Source organism: Brachionichthys hirsutus, chromosome 6 (assembly GCF_040956055.1).
Source record: "Brachionichthys hirsutus isolate HB-005 chromosome 6, CSIRO-AGI_Bhir_v1, whole genome shotgun sequence".
Lineage (NCBI taxonomy): Eukaryota > Metazoa > Chordata > Actinopteri > Lophiiformes > Brachionichthyidae > Brachionichthys > Brachionichthys hirsutus.
In genome coordinates, this window is record NC_090902.1 from 68,001 (window position 1) to 90,136 (window position 22,136).

The following is a 22,136-nucleotide window of genomic DNA, read 5'->3' on the forward strand; positions in this document are numbered from 1 at the left end:
GTCAAACCTTTGTGGTCTCAAAACCCACAAGAACTCTTCCTCTGGTAACACCCTAACCTGACGCCGGAGGGGCCCCGCCCACCTACCATGATGCAGTAGACGTAGATCAGGACCAGGCTGGCACTCATGACCACATTGGCCACGAGAGACATGGGAGCCAGGTACTTCAGGTTGGGGATGAAGACGAGCAGGATGAAGGCAGGCAGGAAGCAGAGCATGTAGAGGCGAGAGTCGAAGCTCGGCACCAGAACGTCGGTCTGGTTGGTGTAGTTCTGGCAGTTGGAGGTGGTGGCGTTGGCGGATTCCACCACCTGGTGCAGGTAGGAGGTGGGGTTGTAGGAGACGACATCAGAACATGAGAATATTCGGTGGGGCTTGAAAGGGCGGGAGAAATGTTCCAAAGTTTTTGTTTACACCTTCGAGCACCCCAGACATTTTGGGGCGTTGCCCGTTACCAGGCAGAAACATCCGAGCTCGTATACGAGGCTTCTGGGAAAATCTACGCCATCATTTGTTTAGAATCAAATCACAAAAGAAAAGTTTCTAAACTTACGAGAAGCTGAGGAAGAGAACAAACATGTTTACAGGAGGCAGCCGCAGGTTCACACGCTTGTGATGTCATCACAGCGGTGTCACGTGTTCAGAGGTTACAGCACACTGAACTCGACTGAACGGACAGGTGTGTGAGAGAGAGACGGGACCTGCTTGATGTTGTCACCGAGGAAGACGAAGTAGACGCAGCAGAAGCCCAGCTGGGTGATGATGAGGAACAGGTTCACCGTCTGTCTGAAAGTAATCGACGAGAGAATTTGGATTTCCTGTCCTCCTAAGACCGACGGCTCAACAATCCTCTCTGGTTCCGGTAAAGGTGACGGAGGACGGGTCTGGGACGGACCCCGAAGAGGAGGGGCAGATCCAGGATGAAGATGAAACCCGGTCGTTTCTGACTGACCCAAACACCTTTAACAGGTGGGGATACGATAGCCTTGGTTCTGGTTCCAGTCTTTAAAGTTCTCTGAACACCTGACTTCTGCTGTGTCGAGAACTCACCTTCCTAAGTGGGAGTGCCTCCTCAGCCAGGAAACGTTCTCCATCCCATACTGCATCGCCTCGCCGTACGTCAAGGAGGGCCGGTCCAGCCTGGACGGGACAAGTCAAGGCTGTCACACGCACTCAGACCAGGTACGCATCCACCTTCTGTTACACAAACTCACCTGTAATAATGCGCAGTCTGCTAATGTCACATATTATGGTACTTCATTATTATCCTGACGACTAGTTACAACATGGAGGTAGCCGCGTGATCATCATCGGGTGGGATGGTCAGAGCAGGAATGAGTCAGGTGAGGAGCAGCAGACACGCCTCAGACAGATAATGAGGGGTGAGAGTGAACGCCTCACACCTGTACTGTGCAGTGTGACATCACACTCTTGACTGGCGTCAGTTTGTGGGCAGGTAAACACACAGCAAGCAAGAAAGGGCGGAGACTGCTACTGCTTCACAGGCTCAAGGCTGCATTGCATTGTGGGATATGAGGCCTGTATGAAGACCCGCCGTGGGGGGGGCAGGTGCTGGACTCACCTTGTAGAGAGGTGGTTGGAGCACCGGACCAGCAAAGTCATGCAGTGGATGGCGATGATCCCCATGACCACCAGGCTGATGGGCCCCACCTGCAGAGGAGCAGAGGTCTTCATCAGCCATAAAACAACAAACCAGTGAAGTTCGCCGGCCACCGATCCATAATCAATCAGTGGTCCAAACAGAAAATCAACAAGGGGACAAACAAGCCAATTCAAACTCATCATCATCACGTTACGGCTGCTGCTGCACAAACCACGAAGACGACGGAAGACGCCTCGCCGCAGCCTCCACGTAGGACAGGTAGAGGTAGGAGAATTAGTACGAGGGACGCACCGATCAATCAGCCGGCCGATCGGCGCCGATCTTATCCATCAATCTCATCTACCTCCGCAAAGGTCTGAAAGTCAGCCCACTGTCAGATTCTGCCTTGCCATTAGATCACTGAAGGCCCCGCCTACTTGCCCAAGCCTATGGCTCCGCCCCCTGCTTTATTGAAAGCGCCGGTTTAGCTTGGCTGGACATGCAGGTGGGAAAAGGCGTGGCCTGTCGTGTGAGAACGCAGAAATGATCCTGCCGTGTTAATTCTTGTTATTAGCCGTTGACTTATGAAAAGGTCAAACATTCTGAACTTTAGAATGTTTGACCTTCAGGCGCGTTTTGTCCTGTCAGCTGTTTCATGTTATTTTACATTGAAATAGTCACAAAGCTGCTGCATTTGTACATTTTGTCTTTTTGCACTACAAGAAAGAAAAGGTAAAACTCAGGATACCTTATTGGTGGTTAATTTCATTTTAGTTATTTTATTAACGACCTCATCTTGTCATTTCCTTTCATCTGTAAAAGCTAAATACGGCTGTACACTTTATTTTTGGTGATCGGCCAGTAAACTGCAATCGTTACACCCCTCGTCAGTAGGATAGGGCTAGTCTAGTACAGGTAGAGTTATTACGATAGGGCTAGTCTAGTACAGGTAGAGTTATTACGATAGGGCTAGTCTAGTACAGGTAGTAGAGTTATTACGATAGGGCTAGTCTAGTACAGGTAGAGTTATTACGATAGGGCTAGTCTATTACAGGTAGTACAGTTATTACGATAGGGCTAGTCTAGCACAGGTAGTAGAGTTATTACGATAGGTCTAGTCTAGTACAGGTAGAGTTATTACGATAGGGCTAGTCTAGTACAGGTAGAGTTATTACGATAGGGCTAGTCTAGTACAGGTAGAGTTATTACGATAGGGCTAGTCTAGCACAGGTAGTAGAGTTATTACGATAGGTCTAGTCTAGTACAGGTAGAGTTATTACGATAGGGCTAGTCTAGCACAGGTAGTAGAGTTATTACGATAGGGCTAGTCTAGCACAGGTAGAGTTATTACGATAGGGCTAATCTAGTACAGGTAGAGTTATTACGATAGGGCTAGTCTAGCACAGGTAGTAGAGTTATTACGATAGGTCTAGTCTAGTACAGGTAGAGTTATTACGATAGGGCTAGTCTAGTACAGGTAGAGTTATTACGATAGGGCTAGTCTAGCACAGGTAGAGTTATTACGATAGGGCTAATCTAGTACAGGTAGAGTTATTACGATAGGGCTAGTCTAGCACAGGTAGTAGAGTTATTACGATAGGTCTAGTCTAGTACAGGTAGAGTTATTACGATAGGGCTAGTCTAGTACAGGTAGAGTTATTACGATAGGGCTAGTCTAGCACAGGTAGTAGAGTTATTACGATAGGTCTAGTCTAGCACAGGTAGAGTTATTACGATAGGGCTAGTCTAGTACAGGTAGTAGAGTTATTACAGTTAAACACATTTGTGTTCATCTATTGCATAATTCAGTGTTTTATACTGACAGTTAGCCTGAATGATGACGGTTAGCTTATTCTGGACAACCCTAGTTTCCATAGCAACAGTGTGACCTATGTTGGACTCAATTTATGGATGTGAATCATTTGAAAAGCCAATCAACTAGAATAAATTGGCTTCCTGAGATGACTCAGAGCGTAATCGTCAGGGTTCTGGCTGTTTGCAGAACTCAGCTCACATGAAATATTCTCAAATATTCCACTGCTCATCCCAGAAGCAACGTCCCCGGGGTTTAAGCCCTGAATATAACCCTAACCAGTCATGCTACACCTGGGTACTCACCAACACACCTGCATTCTTCACAGCTAGAGGCAGACCCAGTAGACCGGTACCGATGTTCCCCTTCAACAGGTGAATGAGAGTCTGACAGAAGCTGGACAGGAAACAACCAATCAGAACGCATGAACAGCATACGCCGTCACCTCGTTACACGCGACGATGCTTACGAGGTCCCCGTCCGCTCCCCGATCCTCTCGTAGTTCCGCTGAGGTCTGGAAGGTCCTGGAGGAGGAGGACAGAGCGCATCCATCTCTGAAGGGTGCTGGTCAGCAAACAGAGACCCTGGGGAGGACGAGGTGGGCGTCAGAGAGGCTCGGTGAGGACGAGTGGTTTGAATGTGACTGGCCCTGCTCCCTTATCTGGGGGGAGGGGATTGTTACCCGACACCAGTCACCTGAGAAACAGGCTTGACTGCTGAGCGGAGCCACTTCACTCGCGTGTCTGATCAGCAAACAAGTCGTTAATGTCACCTGGGCAGGTAACTGACAAAAAGGCAGGGGACTAGCGAGTCATCACTGGATGAGTCCAGGAAAACATTTCCGTAGAAGATTCTTAGTTTATTCATCGCAAATTAAGACGGTACAGCGTGAACGAGAGCAGAACATAGAGAGGAACGCTGGTCCACGTCCTGAAGACCCCGCCCGTAAACCAAACCCCCGCCGACCAACATCTGGGCTGGTCACAAATGCGAGTATTTCAGTAGTATATTCCGTTTATTCTGTACATGTGTACGTACGCAGTCGGAACGCCGCAGCACGTTCCTCTAAACACTGAACGCCCGTCGTACTCCGAGTTGTTAAACGAGTACGTCGTTAAGTTAAGTACAGTAGTCCCTCATTCTCCGCGGGGGTTACGTTCTAAAAATAACCCGCAGTAAGTGAAATCTGCAATGTAGTAATTTTTATTTCTTTTACAATTATTATACATGTACTTAAATGTTTTAAGGCTGTAAAACCCCTCACCACACACTTTATACACGTTTAACAGTCAGGCATTAATCTAAATAGACTGTTTCAGTATTATAGAATGAAACCAAAGATCAGAACCTTTTCAGAACTAAATATAAATATATAGTACGTAGAGTAAACGTTTTCCTGTTAATAATGTTAAGGCGTGCAGGTCGAGGAAAGAGCCGCTTGGAGTGCAGAAGAACAAATATTCTACTCGTGCTGTCTTTAGCCTCTCATGCTGCTTTATTGGATAGCTTAGCACAGCGGAACGGCAGCGGCTACATGTAGCAACAGGAAGAAACAAAACCTAAAAGGGACGTGACGTTTATGCTCCTACAAAATAAAAGCCTCTTTTTACACAGAGAATAAGAGCGCTATAAAACAAACGCTTAACAAATAAACATGATAGCTTTTAGAAATAACGAATTTAATTTTAATGATCAACTTACGAGGTTGAACACGAGAAGTTATTAATAGCGACTCGCGTGTATTTCACAGTTCCTCCGACCACGCCTTCGTCCTCGTGCCGTTTCAAGGCGCGTTCAAGTGCAAAAAATAAAATCTGAAAAATTGCATTAAAACTCCGTGAAGCAGCGAAGTAGCAGAAGATGAACCGCATTATATCGAGGGACTACTGTATAGATCTATCATACACATAGATCCTAACTTTTTATTCCATACATCTTACAAACCGGAATGGGACAGACAATTTACAAATCTTTGAAAGAAATGCGTTCAATAAATTAACCTGGTTTAAAAAGAGACATTTGGCAGAGTAAACAAAATTAATTAAAATCACTTGAACGAAAGATGCAAAGTATTACTTACAATGTGTGGAACTGATTTTAAGTAAAAGTATTTGACCATTCCAGGATTACATGAGACAGGATGTCGGGGGGGGGCTGGATTACACTAGACTGGGTCTCAGTGTCGGGACGACGGGGGCCACAAAATGTTACGTTTTTCTAGAAGCCACTTTTTCCAGAAAGTAACTCCCTGGTCCGAATGGTACCGTCCCACGTTGTGTCCCTCCGTGTCCCTGTAGGACACCGTCAGGGTGTCCCCCCTGCAGTTAACATCGTGAAGGAGCGGGTCGGCCTGCTCGGGTCCCGTTGGGCTGCTATTCCGGTCCCTGGAATTGAGCTGCGGTTTCTGCTGCTCTCTACAACGTTCTCCGTTGCTGTTCTACACATCCTGCGGGTTTATCAGTAACGGGTTCTGCTGTTCTCTACAACGTTCTCCGTTGCTGTTCTACACATCCTGTGGGTTTATCAGTAACGGGTTCTGCTGTTCTCCACAACGTTCTCCGTTGCTGTTCTACACATCCTGTGGGTTTATCAGTAACGGGTTCTGCTGTTCTCCACAACGTTCTCCGTTTCATTAGAAACCTGACCATTACCTTCACCTGGGATGTCCGGATCGCTGGAGGACATGCTGCTGCGTCGGGCGCTCAGTGGATGGCCGGGTTCTGTTCCAGCCTCAGAGATCCTAATGCTGGGGGGTCGGGGAGTTTCGCATTGACAGCTAACCAAAACACACAGAGGAACAAAGAGTCAGAGTCAGCAACCATCCACTGGCCGGCTGGAGGACGGGTTCCTCCTGCAGCAGAACCATCATCATCCTTCGATCTGGAACATTCACACACACAAGACTTAAACAAGACAGGTTCTCGTGTAAGAGGGGGCATGAATGCACCACCTCACCTGATCTCTGGAAAACCACCTGTGTGACGTCAACAAAATGACCGATGACGTTGCCGTAGCGATGCACCTATTTTACAATAAGAAAGATAAAGATCAAGACCCGCCCAAGCCAATATCAAACAATCTGGTCTCAAATCAGGACCACCAAAGGCCCAGACCAGATGATCTGGATCACCATGGGGTGAGGCACAACAGTAGTGAAACGTGATTGGTGTTGAGCACCTCAAGGTTCCGATGCAGAAGTCCTGGTGGACAAGCCTCCCTAAGCTTGTGTGGGACAGCGCCCCCGGATCAGCAGAATGTGGTGCTGATTGTCCATTTTCAGACAGAGGATGGGGGGGGGGGTGTCCCAGCTGTTGGGAATCACACTTCCAGAGACTCCGTCCCTTAGTCCAACCTCCGTTCCACAAGGAAAGACGTGGCTTTCATTCCGCTCCGTCCCATGCCACCGCCCACCAGCACTGGATCTGGATTTGACTCGAGTCACAACTCTGTGACGACCTGAGTCATGTAGTCAGAGGAAGCTCCTCCAACACCATCTTCTCATGGCTCCAAGATCCAACAACAGCGACCACGGGGCCAGGCGTGGATCAGAACCACTCAGCTAATCAGAACGAGCTCTGATGAGTTCCAGTTCCGATTCAGATTCAGACAACTTTATTTATCCCAAGGGGCAATTCAGTTTAAGCAGTCTACCAGACCATACAATACAACCAAAATAAATAAATAAAAAAATGAAAAGAAAAATATATATATATATATATTAAAAAAGACATCATCGACTGGCGTCCTCGTGCGCCGCCGCTACAGGTGTTTGAGCGAACAAAGCGGCGTGGCCGATGTGGAGGGAAGACGCGCTCATGATGCGACGTGCTGCTGATGTCGACGCTTTATGACAAGGCGAACGGGCGGTGACGTCATCTCAGCACGCCAGAGTGAAAAGGAGATGCGACTCTTTAACACCAGAACTACCAAGGCAGCCATTTTGACTGCTTTCAAAATTTGCAATGTTATAACTTGGTTTAAAAAAAAAAACTGTACCAATCCTGCATTTTCCTAAATGTGTGTATATATTATTATAACATTGTTTCATTACTACCTCGAATGACCACAGCAGTCAGGCGTGCCATGTGGGCGTGTCCTTTGGGCGTGCCATGCCTCACTCTTTGCTCCATTGTCCTGCTCTATTGTCTGTTTGTTTTTAGGCTCTGTGAAGCTAAAACCGAGTTATAGCCACACCCCTGATCCCATATAACTCCAATTTCTTAATCAATATATCATGGTTAATCGTATCAAAAGCCTTCTTTAAATCAATGAATATTCCTGCTGCATATTGCTGTTATCATTTCTACGAGTTCAGTTAAAGCAAGTGATGTCATGTTTGTTTTGGTTCAGTAAGTCAATGTTAAAGTCACCACAAATAAACGGGACTTTTTGACTTATGGAAAAATGATCTTCCATCCGGTCCCTGAACAGGTCTATGTTTGGACCTGGCGTTCTGGATAACAGGTCTGTGTTTGAACCTGGTGTTCTGGATATGCAGCTCACAATGACATTTTTCTTTCTCTCTAATAATATTTCTATCGTAATACATTCAAGAACATTATCCACTACCACCGACCGCTTTTCATCCACCTTGAAAAGCAGCTTCCTGTCCACAAACAACGCAACGCCACCACCCTTCTGATCTTCTCTATTCACATAGTTCATAACCATCCAGCTCAAAGTTCACTATTCAGCCAAGTTTCTGAGCTAAAAGGCTGTGAACTGGCTTAGGAAATATTTTATATGATCAAAGTTAGCATACAGACTTCTGCTGTTAAAGTGAATTATTGATATTTTGTGTCGCTCAGGGAGTTTGTGTGTTTGCTCAGACACACGGGAACATTGAGGGAACATGAATCCAGAACTGGAGGAAAGGGACAAGATTCCTCAGGAACCAGAAGCTGGATCAGGATAAAGGGTCAGGAGAAGAACTGAAGACACTGGACCATCAGAGACTGCAGTGAAAACACTTTAATATCTGCTGTACGGATCTACTGATTATCAACAGCCGATCAATACAAGATGATAACCCCAATCAATATTCAATAATTAGCTTCCGCTCTGATTCTCAGCAGCACTCCCATCAGCAACACGATGTGGGCCTGGTGTAAACACGGACCCCGCCCAAAGGGCCACAAGGACCCCGAACAAAAGGGCCACAGGGACCCCACCCAAAGGGCCACACGGACCCCGAACATAAGGGCCACACGGACCCCGAACAAAAGGGCCACAGGGACCCCACCCAAAGGGCCACACGAACCCCGAACAAAAGGGCCACGCTTACCGTGGGGCGATTGGGTGGTACCGTCCATGTCGCTCGACAGGTGTCGGACCCGACCCCCGGTGTTAACTCTGTTGTTCCGTAATCGGAATCATGTTACCAGACTAACTGGTAACATGAACTATGCCCGGATACCAAACAGCGGCAAGTGACTCACAAAGGCCCCCAAAAGGATGCGAACAACATCAAGAGTTGTTTGAAGGTGTTGAACGAGTGCGGGGAAAACATCCCGCGTTTTGTTTCCCACAACTTGGACGATCTGCCGCCGGTGTCGTTCAACAACCTGGACGTCTCGAACCTGCTGGGAAAAATAGAGCGTCTACACGGTGAGGTTTGTGCGCTACGGCATACCGCACAACTTCAAGCCGGTATCGGCGACGGACTACGGGATGTAACGACTTCGCTTCACGCCAGAGTTGCTACGCTGGAGTCCCGGGCGGAGGAGAGGGAGCCAGGCCCGGATACGAGCATTGCTATCCAGGCTGCTAGCAAGAGTGCACCGGTGGACGACATGGCTGAAGGGAAAGGCGAGGAGCCTATTCCTGGGGATGGGAACAGCGACGCCACCGCTACCTACTCCCTTTGCCAGGGGCCTGCTGGAGAACCAGATGCTAAGTCTCCGAAATGGACGGAGGTTGTGAAGCAGCGCCCGAAGAAACGCGCGGCTCGCCCGGCTGCCGTTCCCAAACCGCGTGCTGCGCCCGAACAAAGGAGGATCAAGCCTATTGTTGGCACAGGGGTGCAAGGAGATATCAAAGTGATCCGGACGAAGATGGTGACTGTTTTTGCTACTAAATTCTTCCCGGATCTTGATGCAGTCACGTTATCGGCCTATCTTGGAGCTAAGCTAGGACGCAAGGTTAACTGTGAGCGTGTAGCTACTTTTGGCACTCGGTACAGCTCGTTCAAAGTGGGTGCGGAGTGTAACGAAGTAGCAGAGATGCACATGCCCGATCTCTGGCCTGAGGGCTCGGTGATTAGGCGCTACTATGAGCCACGTAAAGCGGGCTCGGTGGCGGCTAAACCAGCACCGTATCAGCCTGCTAGCGGTGTAAATGCGCGCGGCGAAACCACGGCTAACTAGCTATGCTAGTCGGCTCATATAACTGTCGAGGGCTGCGTCTTGGGGGCAGCGACGGGGACAGAGCGCGCCGAGTAACGGTGGATAAATTGTTGTTAGAATGCGACATTCTCTGCCTGCAAGAGACTCTCCTCTCTAAAGAGGACCTGGGCCCTTTGAATGCTTTTAATGATGATATTCATGGTGTTGGAGAATCAACTGCTGACCTGTCTCTGTGCGTAATGAGGGGGAGAATAGCAGGAGGTGTTGCTATCCTCTGGCACAAGAGACTGGACTCGGTGCTCAGTGCCATTCGGCTAGATGTAGACTGGGCTATTGCTGTGAAGTATGAGTCTGGGGGCAAGGAGTGCATGGTTCTTAATGTGTACATGCCGTACGAGTGTAAGGAGAACGAGGATGACTATCTAAACAAACTCGCTTTCATTCACTCTTTTGTGCAGGTTAATCCCCGTACTTCTATCTATGTGGTCGGCGACTGGAACGCTGACCTGTCAGATAAGAGCTCCATGTTTGCCAAACACAGGATACACTTCTGTGAGGATAGTGAGCTCATCATCTCCAGCCCAGTTTCACTTATATTAGTGAAGCCTGGCACACAACATCCTGGCTTGATCACTGTGTGACCACGGCTGATGCTCATGACAACATCCGCTCCATGGAGGTTAAGTATGACGCATCCCTGAGTGACCATGTTCCTTGTGTTTTTTATGTTGAGGCTGATAGTCTGCCTGAGTTGATCAGAGAGAACAAGGGCAGGGCTGGACATAAGGTAGACTGGTCGAAGCTCTTTGATGATGATGTTTTGTATTACTATGGGAGAACTGATGCACTGCTGAACAAGGTGTTCTTGCCATGTGATGCTGTTGTATGTTCTGATCCAAACTGTGAAGATGGAGTCCACTACAGTAGTCTTTGTGTCATGTATGATGCTATAGTAGATAGCTTATGTACGGCTGGCAGCACCTTAGCTAACTATAGGTCTCACGGTAAAACAGGCAAACCAGGCTGGCACAAACATGTAGCTCCTCACCTTGCTGCAGCCAGGGACGCTCACGGAGAGTGGGTTCAGGCAGGCAGGCCCAGGCAGGGGCCTGTTCTGGACCACAGAAAACTGACTCATGCCAGGTATAAATCGGCCATCCGTTATATCACCAGGCAGGTACGACTGATGAGAGCTGACTCTTTGGCTGAGAAGCTTCTCAGCTGTAATGTAACTGGGTTCTGGAAGGAGGTGAAGTCCTTGAATCGGGGAAGTGTGGCCCTGCCGTGTTCTGTTGAGGGAGTCCCTGGATCGGATAATATAGCTGAGCTGTGGAGGCAGCACTACTCTGCTATCTTTAATTGTGTTGACAGTGTCCCCTTTCAGGTGGGGAGCATCCCTGACAGCGAGGTGGTGGGGGTCACAGCTACTGAGGTGCGTGAAGCAATAGATAAGCTGGCAGATAACAAAGCTGATGGTCCAGATAGAATCACTGCAGAGCCCCTAAAGTATGCTAGCCCGAGGGTCTCTGTCCTGCTTGCGTTATGTTTTACAGGCTTATTGTCGCGTGGGCTGCTGCCTGACTCCATGTTGCATGTTACGCTGGTGCCAGTGATTAAGGATGAGACAGGCAAGGTGGGGAGCCTGGATAACTGCCGGCCGATTGCTCTTGCTAGTGTAATTTCTAAGGTCTTAGAAAAAGTCTTATTGATTCGCTTAAGTCCTTTTCTTAACACCACCGACAATCAATTTGGGTTTAAAACCAAGCATGGTACTGACATGTGTATTTATGGTCTGAAAGAAGTGATTGACATGTATAAGGCTAAAGACTCCTCTGTACTGGTGGGCTTCATCGATGCCTCTAAGGCATTTGAGCGTGTGAACCATCGGAAGCTGTTCCTGAAGCTGAGGGAGAGAGGTGTGCCAAACTGTCTCCTTAGAATCCTGGCATATTGGTATGCGGATCAGACCATGCAGGTTAGGGGGGGTAATGTGGTCTCTCCTCCTTTTGCTGTGGGGAACGGTGTCCGCCAGGGTGGGCTTCTTTCGCCGGTGCTTTTTAACTTCTACATGCATGATCTCTCTGTGCAGCTCAACAGCTGTAATACTGGTTGTATGCTTGGTGACACCTTGATCAATCACTTCATGTATGCTGACGACCTGGCCATATTGTCCCCGAGCAGCTCCTGGACATATGCACTGGCTATGGCATCGGGTTTGATGTAAAGTATAATGCCAAGAAGAGTGTTTGATGTAAAGTATAATGCCAAGAAGAGTGTTTGATGTAAAGTATAATGCCAAGAAGAGTGTTTGATGTAAAGTATAATGCCAAGAAGAGTGTTTGATGTAAAGTATAATGCCAAGAAGAGTGTTTGATGTAAAGTATAATGCCAAGAAGAGTGCCGTCATGGTCTGCAGAACCAGAGAGGATGAGGGTTTGGACTTCCCAAACTTTTATCTGTCAGGGCAAGTGCTGTCTGTCTGCAGCAGAACTAAATATCTGGGCCACATGATCAATGACCAGCCGGGAGACGATAATCACATGATCAATGACCAGCGGCGGATGCTGTATGCGCAGGCCAACATGCTGAAGAAGAAATTTAGTTTTTGCTCTGAAGCGGTCAAAGTCACCCTCTTCAGGGCCTTTTGTACGCCGCTCTATACTGCCCCCTTGTGGATCAAGTACAAACAGGCCAGCATGCAGAAGTTGAGGGTGGCGTACAATGACTGCATGCGGATACTTCTCAGGAAGCCCAGATGGTCCAGCGCCAGTGAGATGTTCTGTGGTGTCGGGGTTAACGCCCTTAATGCTCAGCTGAGGCACCTGCATACAGGTTTATTATACACCTGCATACAGGTGTATAATAAACCTGTATGCAGGTGTATATGTCGGCTGCATGACTCAGGGAATGACATCATCAGAACACTGACTCAGCCAAGCCTCAGTGCTGTGAAGTTTAACTCAGGTATTTGGTGTCATTGGTACCTGATGTTATTATAGGATTACTGTGTAAATGTTGTAAATGTTATGTGTGCTTTTTAATTGGACCATTGTGTCTGCAAATAAAGATTTGATTGATTGATTGATTGTTAGTTAATCTCGTTAGTGGAAACTAATCTTTGGTGTCTTCCGCTGCATCCACCGGGTCCCAGCCGGGTACGAACGGCTAACCCCGGAACCTACACCGTGCCCCCCCCGGACTGGAACGGAGGCTCCGGTCCGTCAGATCTGCACGAAGACGTGACACGTTGATTCGAGAATCACCGCGCGCACGAGATTCAGCCCGTGATTCCACTGAGGTTTAGCTAACGTAGCACAGCCCCAAGCTAGCCGCGTTAGCTCGACGTCCCGCCGCCCCGCCGCCCCGCCGCCCCGCTGCCCCGCTACCCGGCCCCGCGCTGACCTACCTCGGTGAGGCCGTGTATCGTCTCTCCCTCGCGGCTCCGTGGCTGCTTCACAACCGCTAACGACTTGTTTTCATATCATTACAACCCGGAAGCGCTGCGCCGATTGACCGCCTCACGGAGCCGCCGAGTCGGTCACGTGACCACTTTACGCAACCTGCACACGTGAGCCTCAGACCGTCTGCGGGCTGTTGCCATAGATACAGAGCAGCTTTACAGTTTATACTCGTGGACGCCTTGGATGTCAAAGTGCATTTAAATCATCACGTGACGCTTTAATATTAAAGTCCCGGTACCAGTGGCGTCGTTAGGCCTATTTTAGGGGGGCTTCAGCCCCCCTAAAATATTCTTAAGCCCCCCTAAATAATTTTGGGTTGTTTTTAAAAAAAGATGTTTTTTTTTGTTTTTTTTTGTTCAGTGACCAAATTTCTCTATTCTATTAAAGCCGCCAGAATATATGTTTAAAAACATGTAACCTGTCATCATTTAATTAAATCTGATCATGAATCTGTTTCCCCTCACTTCATGACGCAAGGTAGAGAACCCGTTCCACCTGTTCCTATAGAGAATGCCCACATCACTGTAAATCCAGTCCACGAAAACGACAATCAGAGATTGCAGACTCCGCCTCCAATAGACTATTGGATCTCGTGAGACAGTAAACAGGGCTTCCGGATCAGAGGGGCCAAACCTGCTCTAGCTTGCTGCTCCGGAACGTACTACAAGACTCCTGGACTCTTTTTCCCATCATGCCACTCGTGTCCCTCCCTCTTAAAGTGACAGTTTACAGCACAGGCACAATTCCAGATGTAAAAATAATTCTAGAATCTGGATCCAGATCCGGATCAACGCCATTCTCGGGGAGGACCGAGCCACGGACAGAACCTTGCTTGTGTAAAAAATTCAAGTCGATTGGGTTACTAGTTTTTGAGTTATGCGCTCGGACAGACAAACAAACGCACCCAATTGCAATACCCTCGCCTCCTCTTCGGCGAGGGTAATTAACCCCATCTGAATACATCACTGACTTCCATGATCGAAACGTTGTCATGACGTCATCGGGCGTCGCTTCAAACCGGACATTTATTTTGAAAGTTATTGTACCGATAGATATATCTTTGGTTCTTTGTGTAGCTTGACTTCATGTTCTAATCTAAAGAAATAAAAAAACTACGCAAACTATACAAAAACACGACGAAGTTAAAAAGTACAAACAGGAAGCGGGTAAACACTTCCTGTCGAGTAAAAGAAAGCACGAATTTTACATTTTAAACTGGGTCAAATTCCCGTTGTACTTTAACCCGACTCAGATTGAAGATAAATCTGATTGACGATAAAACATTGAACATTGATAACTTATCATTCTACATGTCTGCTACGTTATTTTCCTACCGGAAGTCCCTCGCTGTGTTAATCGTCGTTAGCTTCACACCGTCAGGCTAACCAGGAAGTTCACCGGCCGGAGGTTTTCCTTCAAATCGGTCACGAACAAACGTCTGCGGCCGGTTTGCTTCAAACATGACTGTAAGTACCATCCCGGTGTCCCGGTGTTTGATGTTGAGGTTAGTTAAACCGTTTACGTAGCTAGCAAGCTAACCTTTACACCTGCTAGTAACGGTGAGTTAGCTTTGTTGTTGTTACCCTAGTGATGCTGTGAAGGTAACATCACATACAGTCAGCATTGAGTAATGAATGATCAGTGACAACAGACAGTGATCTGCTGTGTTATGACGTCACAGGACGTCAGTCATCGCCACGTGACGCAGCTCCGACAACATGGAAAAACAGCTAAACACAGTCGAAGAGACAAAATAATCTGAAGATGATTTAACCACATTGGTCCGTATTCTGATTAGATTATGAAGCGATAACCGGATCATCTGATGAGCCGACCCGGGTCGGTCAGAGTAAAAACCGTTAATCTGACTATCAGAGTAAGAACCGGTAATCTGACTATCAGAGTAAAAACCGTTAATCTGACTATCAGAGTAAAAACCGGTAATCTGACTAGCAGAGTAAGAACCGGTAATCTGACTAGCAGAGTAAAAACCGGTAATCTGACTAGCAGAGTAAGAACCGGTAATCTGACTAGCAGAGTAAAAACCGTTAATCTGACTATCAGAGTAAAAACCGTTAATCTGACTAGCAGAGTAAAAACCGTTAATCTGACTATCAGAGTAAAAACCGTTAATCTGACTATCAGAGTAAAAACCGTTAATCTGACTATCAGAGTAAGAACCGGTAATCTGACTATCAGAGTAAAAACCGTTAATCTGACTATCAGAGTAAAAACCGGTAATCTGACTAGCAGAGTAAAAACCGTTAATCTGACTATCAGAGTAAGAACCGGTAATCTGACTATCAGAGTAAAAACCGTTAATCTGACTATCAGAGTAAAAACCGGTAATCTGACTAGCAGAGTAAGAACCGGTAATCTGACTAGCAGAGTAAAAACCGTTAATCTGACTATCAGAGTAAAAACCGTTAATCTGACTAGCAGAGTAAAAACCGTTAATCTGACTATCAGAGTAAAAACCGTTAATCTGACTATCAGAGTAAAAACCGTTAATCTGACTATCAGAGTAAGAACCGGTAATCTGACTATCAGAGTAAAAACCGTTAATCTGACTATCAGAGTAAAAACCGGTAATCTGACTAGCAGAGTAAAAACCGGTAATCTGACTATCAGAGTAAAAACCGGTAATCTGACTATCAGAGTAAAAACCGTTAATCTGACTAGCAGAGTAAAAACCGGTAATCTGACTATCAGAGTAAAAACCGTTAATCTGACTATCAGAGTAAGAACCGGTAATCTGACTAGCAGAGTAAGAACCGGTAATCTGACTAGCAGAGTAAGAACCGTTAATCTGACTAGCAGAGTAAAAACCGGTAATCTGACTATCAGAGTAAAAACCGTTAATCTGACTATCAGAGTAAGAACCGTTAATCTGACTAGCAGAGTAAAAACCGGTAATCTGACTATCAGAGTAAAAACCGTTAATCTGACTATCAGAGTAAGAACCGTTAATCTGACTAGCAGAGTAAAAACCGTTAATCTGACTATCAGAGTAGGAACCGGTAATCTGACTAGCAGAGTAAGAACCGTTAATCTCGGTGTGATCTGGAGTTTGGAAAGAAGGAATGAAGAGTTCAGGACTGAGAGGAGGGACTTTGAATGTTGGGACGATGACAGGAAAAGCTAGAGAGCTGGTGGACATGATGAAGAGGAGGAGGAGGAGGAGGAGGAGGAGGAGGACAGGAAGCAAGGCTAGAAGCTGAGGAGCAGGATTCAAGTTGTTTATAACGGAAAGTACTGCAGTAGTAGAATCTGAGTGTGATGTGGACCGATGGAACTGACCTCTGACCTCATCCTTTAAGGGACAGTGAGCGGTGGCCGGGCTGCTATTGATCCCAGAATGCGTTTTGCAGTTATTGTATGTGTGGATCAATGGAGAGGGAGGGGCGAGTAACGTCAGTCAGCTGTCTCCAACAGAAGCACGAGTTTAAGGTGGAGATGACCTGTGAAGGGTGTTCTGGAGCCGTGACCCGGATCCTCAACAAGCTGGGAGGTGAGGCGACAGGAAGTCAGAGCAACGTGACATCACAGCCGCTGAAGGCGCTGCTTTGATGTTTTTTACAGAAAATATATTTTGAAGACAAATTAAATTTTGTGTTGTTACTGCCGTTGTTTTGTTATCAGTGTTACAGAAAAACTTCTGGATGGATCTGGATTAATAACAATCTGAAGACGGGTCTTGGTCTAACAGATCCATTAAATTCTGAGAGTGATCCGGATTCCGTCTGGATAGAAGAACATCTGGATTTTCCCATTTTCTTATAATGGAGGCTTTTTCTAAAAATCCTATCTCGTAAAATCTGCGTTAAATTCAGTCACGAAAAATCAGTCATAAAGGGGTCCGATCTGAACCATCATGAAACACGTCTCCTGGTTCTGATCCAGAATGAGGTCAGGAACAAATATTACATTTTAACATTAAACCATTTATGGATTCAAGAATCAGTTAAAAATAAACATCAGCTCTGATTCACTTTGAATTTTCATTTTGGTGTCTAAAGATACCAGAACAATCTAGAACCTCCTGGTGCTGATCCAGATCACCGTGTGGACGGTGTAGATCTAGAACCTCCTGGTGCTGATCCAGATCACCGTGTGGACGGTGTAGATCTAGAACCTCCTGGTGCTGATCCAGATCACCGTGTGGACGGTGTAGATCTAGAACCTCCTGGTGCTGATCCAGATCACCGTGTGGACGGTGTAGATCTAGAACCTCCTGGTGCTGATCCAGATCACCGTGTGGACGGTGTAGATCTAGAACCTCCTGGTGCTGATCCAGATCACCGTGTGGACGGTGTAGATCTAGAACCTTCTGGTGCTGATCCAGATCACCGTGTGGATCCAGTTAGGAGGGGAACGAGCTGCTTGGGGGAGGTCTGTGCTGTGTATGTGAGAGTATGACATGTATGGATAAATCAGCAAACTATCAGTAACCATAGCAACAAGCGGTCTCCATGTTGCTGTTAGGGGTGCAGTTTGAGATTGACCTGGAGAAGAAGCTGGTCTGGATCGAGTCTGACAAAGGCGTGGATGTTCTCCTGGAGACGCTGCAGAAGTGTGGGAAGGAGGTGACGTACCTGGGGACTGCGTGAAGGAGGACAGGTGAGAGCAGGTTCACCTGCATCAGAGGAGCATTATCATGCTTGCTTTCATTACCTGTACATTTCCAGGTACGCTGGCTCACCTCCACCTATCGTGCCATCGAACCTGGACATCGTGTTTTCGTAACGGGACGCGTGTCGACGGCCGAAGTCCTGCGATGAGGAAGCTGAGACGAGGTTGTGATGAGGTTCCTCCTCATTCAGATGTTACGATTAAAAAGCTCCTCCACCTTCTCGTTGGTCGGTTTAATGTGAATACAACCCGACTCCACCCTGATCTCCAGGGGGTCCGTTAGTCCGGAGCTCCTGGGGGGTCGCCCGTATCTCAGAACTGAAGGTGACTCTTTGCTTCTGCTCATCGTGATTCACCGTGACCTGGTAGCTCCGCCCTCATGGAGTCAGAAGGTGTTTCTGGAGCGTCAGGACAACAGCTGGAGAAGAAGAAGAATAGTTTCACACATTAATGACTCCATCTGGTCTCGTTGAAATGGGCGGAGCCGTTTGGATGTACCATCCAGTTAACAGGTACGGCTGATCGGGTCCACACAGGACAGGTAATACACCTTAAACAAGGTGCATGCTAACACTGTTAGCTTAGAGGCTACATGCTGCTGGCTGTAAGGCCGGTTTCATTCAGGAACGTAAAGCTTCAGAGGACATCATGGCCAGAACCTTCTGGATCCAGATCCCTTTCAGGTAATAAAGTCCTACCTGTTGCTGGTTCTTTACCAAGTCAACCTGCTGGCATCACAAATCAGAGCTCCAGCCACCAGGAGGCGCCCTACGATCAACATCCGCCCACTTTCCTTTCTTCAGGTGTGGCTTGTTTTTATTCTGCAGAGACAAAAGGTGTAAGGAAGAAGCTTTATTTCAGGACTTTGAATTAAATATTCATTTTTAATCTGTCGGTGTTCTGACCCGAAGCCGGCACCCTGCTGGTGTCCTCCCAGTGGACAGATGGGGGTAGTGAGGGGAGATGCCCTGAAAGCCACCATGTTGTTCCATCGCCGCGGTGAGATGAGGCGTTCAGACATGTTGGAGGGAACCAGCAACACGTGGCGTCCTCCATGACGCTTCCTTATTTGGATTTGCCTCCTGAACCTGAAGCCGATGGGAATGTGGATTATCAGACCCGACAATCACCTGGAGAACATTTTGGACGTGTTTTCACATGAACTGTGTCTGATAGAAGAACCAGAAGCAGGTCCAGGTGCTGATGGCTGGCTTCCTGACCTGTCTGAGGTGAGGCGTGTTCAGTGGGCGGGGCTACAGAAACCTGCAGCGCGTCTCCTCCGTGGCCCTTCGTCAAACTGTCTGCAGCTGCTTCCAGTCGGGCGACACTAAACCCTGAAGCCAAAATCCACCTCCAGCCACGCCCATCTGCTGCAGGCTTCAGGCCTTCATCCTCTTCATCAGATGCTAACCAGGTTACCTAACTCTTCATCAACACCGACTTAAAAAGGCTTCGAGAGAAGACGTTAAGATGATCTGTCAGAGGTCAATAACAGGAGGGCTGCTCACTCATGAAGCTCCAGGAGACTCCGCCCACTAAGGCTCTACCTGAATGGAAACAGAACACCTTGATCCTGAACATCTCCGGGTTCAGGGCAGGTCCAGACAGAAGCAGCAGATCCAGGTGGGCGTGGTCTCAGCTGTGGGTTCTCACAGAGCACAAACAGCCTGGGAACAACATCTGGATGCAACGTGGCGCTTCCGTTCTGGAGGAAGGGAGGAGAGGAGGAGGAGGGGAGGGGGAGGAGAGGGGGAGGAGAGGAGGAGGGGGAGGAGAGGGGGAGGAGAGGGGGAGGAGAGGAGGAGGAGCAGGAGGCGTTGTTACACCATTACATTATTTTTCCTTCCAACATCACTTCAGCCCTCTCTCACCTTTTTCTGTTTACTTTTCATTCTTGCCTCTCACCCTTTTTTCTTCCCCCCCTGCCCCCCCCCCCCCCCCCCCATATACGTGGCAGTTGTCGGTTGGAACAGGTTGGAACGTGTTGAGATATAAAGACCTCAAATGTCTCTCTGACACATCACAGCATCCGTGTTGATGTGGGGGAGGGGGGCTCATACTGTCTGCTGACCTCACCTCCGTGTTGATGTGTGTGTGTGTCGGGGGGGGGGGGGGGGGGGGGGGGGTCATACTGTTATCTTATACTAGCTCATGTTTTAAATGCCTCGTCCTGTAGACTCAGTCCTGCAGACTGAGTCCTGTAGACTGAGTCCACTAGACAGAGTCCTGTAGACAGTCCTCTAGACAGAGTCCTGTAGACAGAGTCCTGTAGACAGAGTCCTCTAGACAGAGTCCTGTAGACTGAGTCCTGTAGACAGAGTCCTGTAGACTGAGTCCTGTAGACTTGTCCTGTAGACTGAGTCCTGTAGACTGAGTCCTGTAGACAGAGTCCTGTAGACTTGTCCTGTAGACAGAGTCCTGTAGACAGAGTCCTGTAGACTGAGTCCTCTAGACTGAGTCCTCTAGACAGAGTCCTCTAGACTGAGTCCTCTAGACAGAGTCCTGTAGACAGAGTCCTCTAGACAGAGTCCTGTAGACTGAGTCCTCTAGACTGAGTCCTCTAGACTGAGTCCTGTAGACAGAGTCCTGTAGACAGAGTCCTCTAGACAGAGTCCTCTAGACAGAGTCCTGTAGACTGAGTCCTCTAGACTGAGTCCTCTAGACAGAGTCCTGTAGACTGAGTCCTCTAGACAGAGTCCTCTAGACAGAGTCCTGTAGACTGAGTCCTCTAGACTGAGTCCTCTAGACAGAGTCCTGTAGACAGAGTCCTCTAGACTGAGTCCTGTAGACTGAGTCCTGTAGACTTCCTGTAGACTGAGTCCTGTAGACAGAGTCCTGTAGACTGAGTCCTGTAGACGGAGTCCTGTAGACTGAGTCCTCTCGACTGAGTCCTGTAGACAGAGTCCTGTAGACTGAGTCCTGTAGACTTCCTGTAGACAGAGTCCTGTAGACGGAGTCCTCTCGACTGAGTCCTCTAGACTGAGTCCTCTAGACAGAGTCCTGTAGATAGATAGTCTAGTCCTGCTGCTCATTCAAGGAGGGAATCTCATTTATTTCTGGCCTAAATCATAAATGTTACACAACTCTTGTTGTTTTTAACAAACACAAAGTCTCTGGGGATCAATAAAGTCTCCGGATCGGTTCAGATCGGAATGAAACGCTGTCGCTGCTGATCAGCTGATTCTCCGCTCTGGACTGTTAAAGCTCTGCGGAGCTGCAGGGAGAAGTCGAGTCAGTTACCGGTGATACGGTAAAAAGATTAAAGGATTATGACGCATATTTAGTGAATTAAATGTACACAGCGGTACACACTTGGAGCCGCTGGGAGTACTCGCTGTACTTCCTCTACCGGAGACGCACCGCGTAGCGTCACTCCGTACAGCTGATCCCGCCTTTGCTCCGCCCAAAGGAACCGAGACCCTCCTTTTCAGGTGGACTTTTTTGATCCTCTCCAGAGTCCGGATGCGCGTTCCCACTGGCCCAAACTCTGGTCAGTTTAAAAGGGAGCAAACGGCGCAGTGTGAATGCGCCCTTAGACTCAGAGCAGCGTCCAATCAGAGGACGAGATCCTCTGGAACAGGGACCCGAACGGTTTGTTGTTTGCTGAAGGAAGCTTCATGCATTTCCTGGTGGAGCCGATGCCTGCATGGATGTTTAGTCTTCGGTCCTCCTGCTCATCCTGCTCCTCCTGCTCATCCTGCTCCTCCTGCTCCTCCTGCTCCTCCTCCTCCTCCTGACACAGACAGGGTAAATTACAGGCCTTTTTAGGAGCTCATGTTTGTCCTGCTGCGTTTCTCAACAGGACAGAACTCAAAGCTGCTCCTCTGGACTCCGACTCCGACTCCCTCAGGGTAACGCCGTTATCCATCGGATGGGCTCCGATCACACTACAAACTTTAAACAGGCACGTTTACACTCTTGAAAAGGCCATTTTGTTCTGACCCAACGTCTGTCCTTCGTCCCGATGCTCCTGATGGGTGGGTGGGGCGGAGAAACGAGTGGAAAAGGAGTTTCCACCAATCCAGACAGACCAAAACTTTAACCCCGCCCCCACAGGGAGGGGGGGGCTGTGTGTCCTGGCTGGGACGTCTTCTTTGTGAGTCTCTCAGATCGCCCCGACCCGGAACGCTGCTGACTTCTCTCTCTGCTCAGCGAAGCCAAGGTGAGACGTTGGAGTCACGTGAGTCCGGCGGTTTCCATGGCAGCACAGAAACCGTCACAGCCTTGTTTTGTTTTATTTGTGCAGAACAGATATTTGAAACAAATAGTGGTGGGTCCAGGTG

At 48.0% G+C, this 22,136-nt stretch overlaps 2 protein-coding genes across 2 annotated transcripts in view; one reads left to right on the forward strand and one right to left on the reverse strand.

Moving 5' to 3' along the window:
• The window catches only part of slc36a1 (solute carrier family 36 member 1), a 13,517-nt gene extending 7,416 nt beyond the window's left edge, over window positions 1–6,101 (reverse strand). The window contains exons 1-7 of the mRNA XM_068740044.1: window positions 6,068–6,101; window positions 3,886–4,000; window positions 3,722–3,812; window positions 1,583–1,671; window positions 1,051–1,140; window positions 702–786; window positions 87–311 (exon numbers count right to left, since the gene is read on the reverse strand). Of these exons, the coding sequence (XP_068596145.1) occupies window positions 87–311; window positions 702–786; window positions 1,051–1,140; window positions 1,583–1,671; window positions 3,722–3,812; window positions 3,886–4,000; window positions 6,068–6,101 (729 nt within the window). The remainder of the gene's footprint in view (window positions 1–86; window positions 312–701; window positions 787–1,050; window positions 1,141–1,582; window positions 1,672–3,721; window positions 3,813–3,885; window positions 4,001–6,067) is intronic.
• An 8,466-nt stretch (window positions 6,102–14,567) lies between these two features.
• atox1 (antioxidant 1 copper chaperone) lies at window positions 14,568–18,074 on the forward strand. The gene is made up of 4 exons (XM_068740485.1): window positions 14,568–14,687; window positions 16,657–16,732; window positions 17,707–17,841; window positions 17,910–18,074. The coding sequence occupies exons 1-3, from the start codon at window positions 14,682–14,684 to the stop codon at window positions 17,829–17,831; spliced, it is 207 nt and encodes a 68-aa protein (XP_068596586.1). The 5' UTR covers window positions 14,568–14,681; the 3' UTR covers window positions 17,832–17,841; window positions 17,910–18,074.
• Window positions 18,075–22,136: the final 4,062 nt, after the last annotated feature.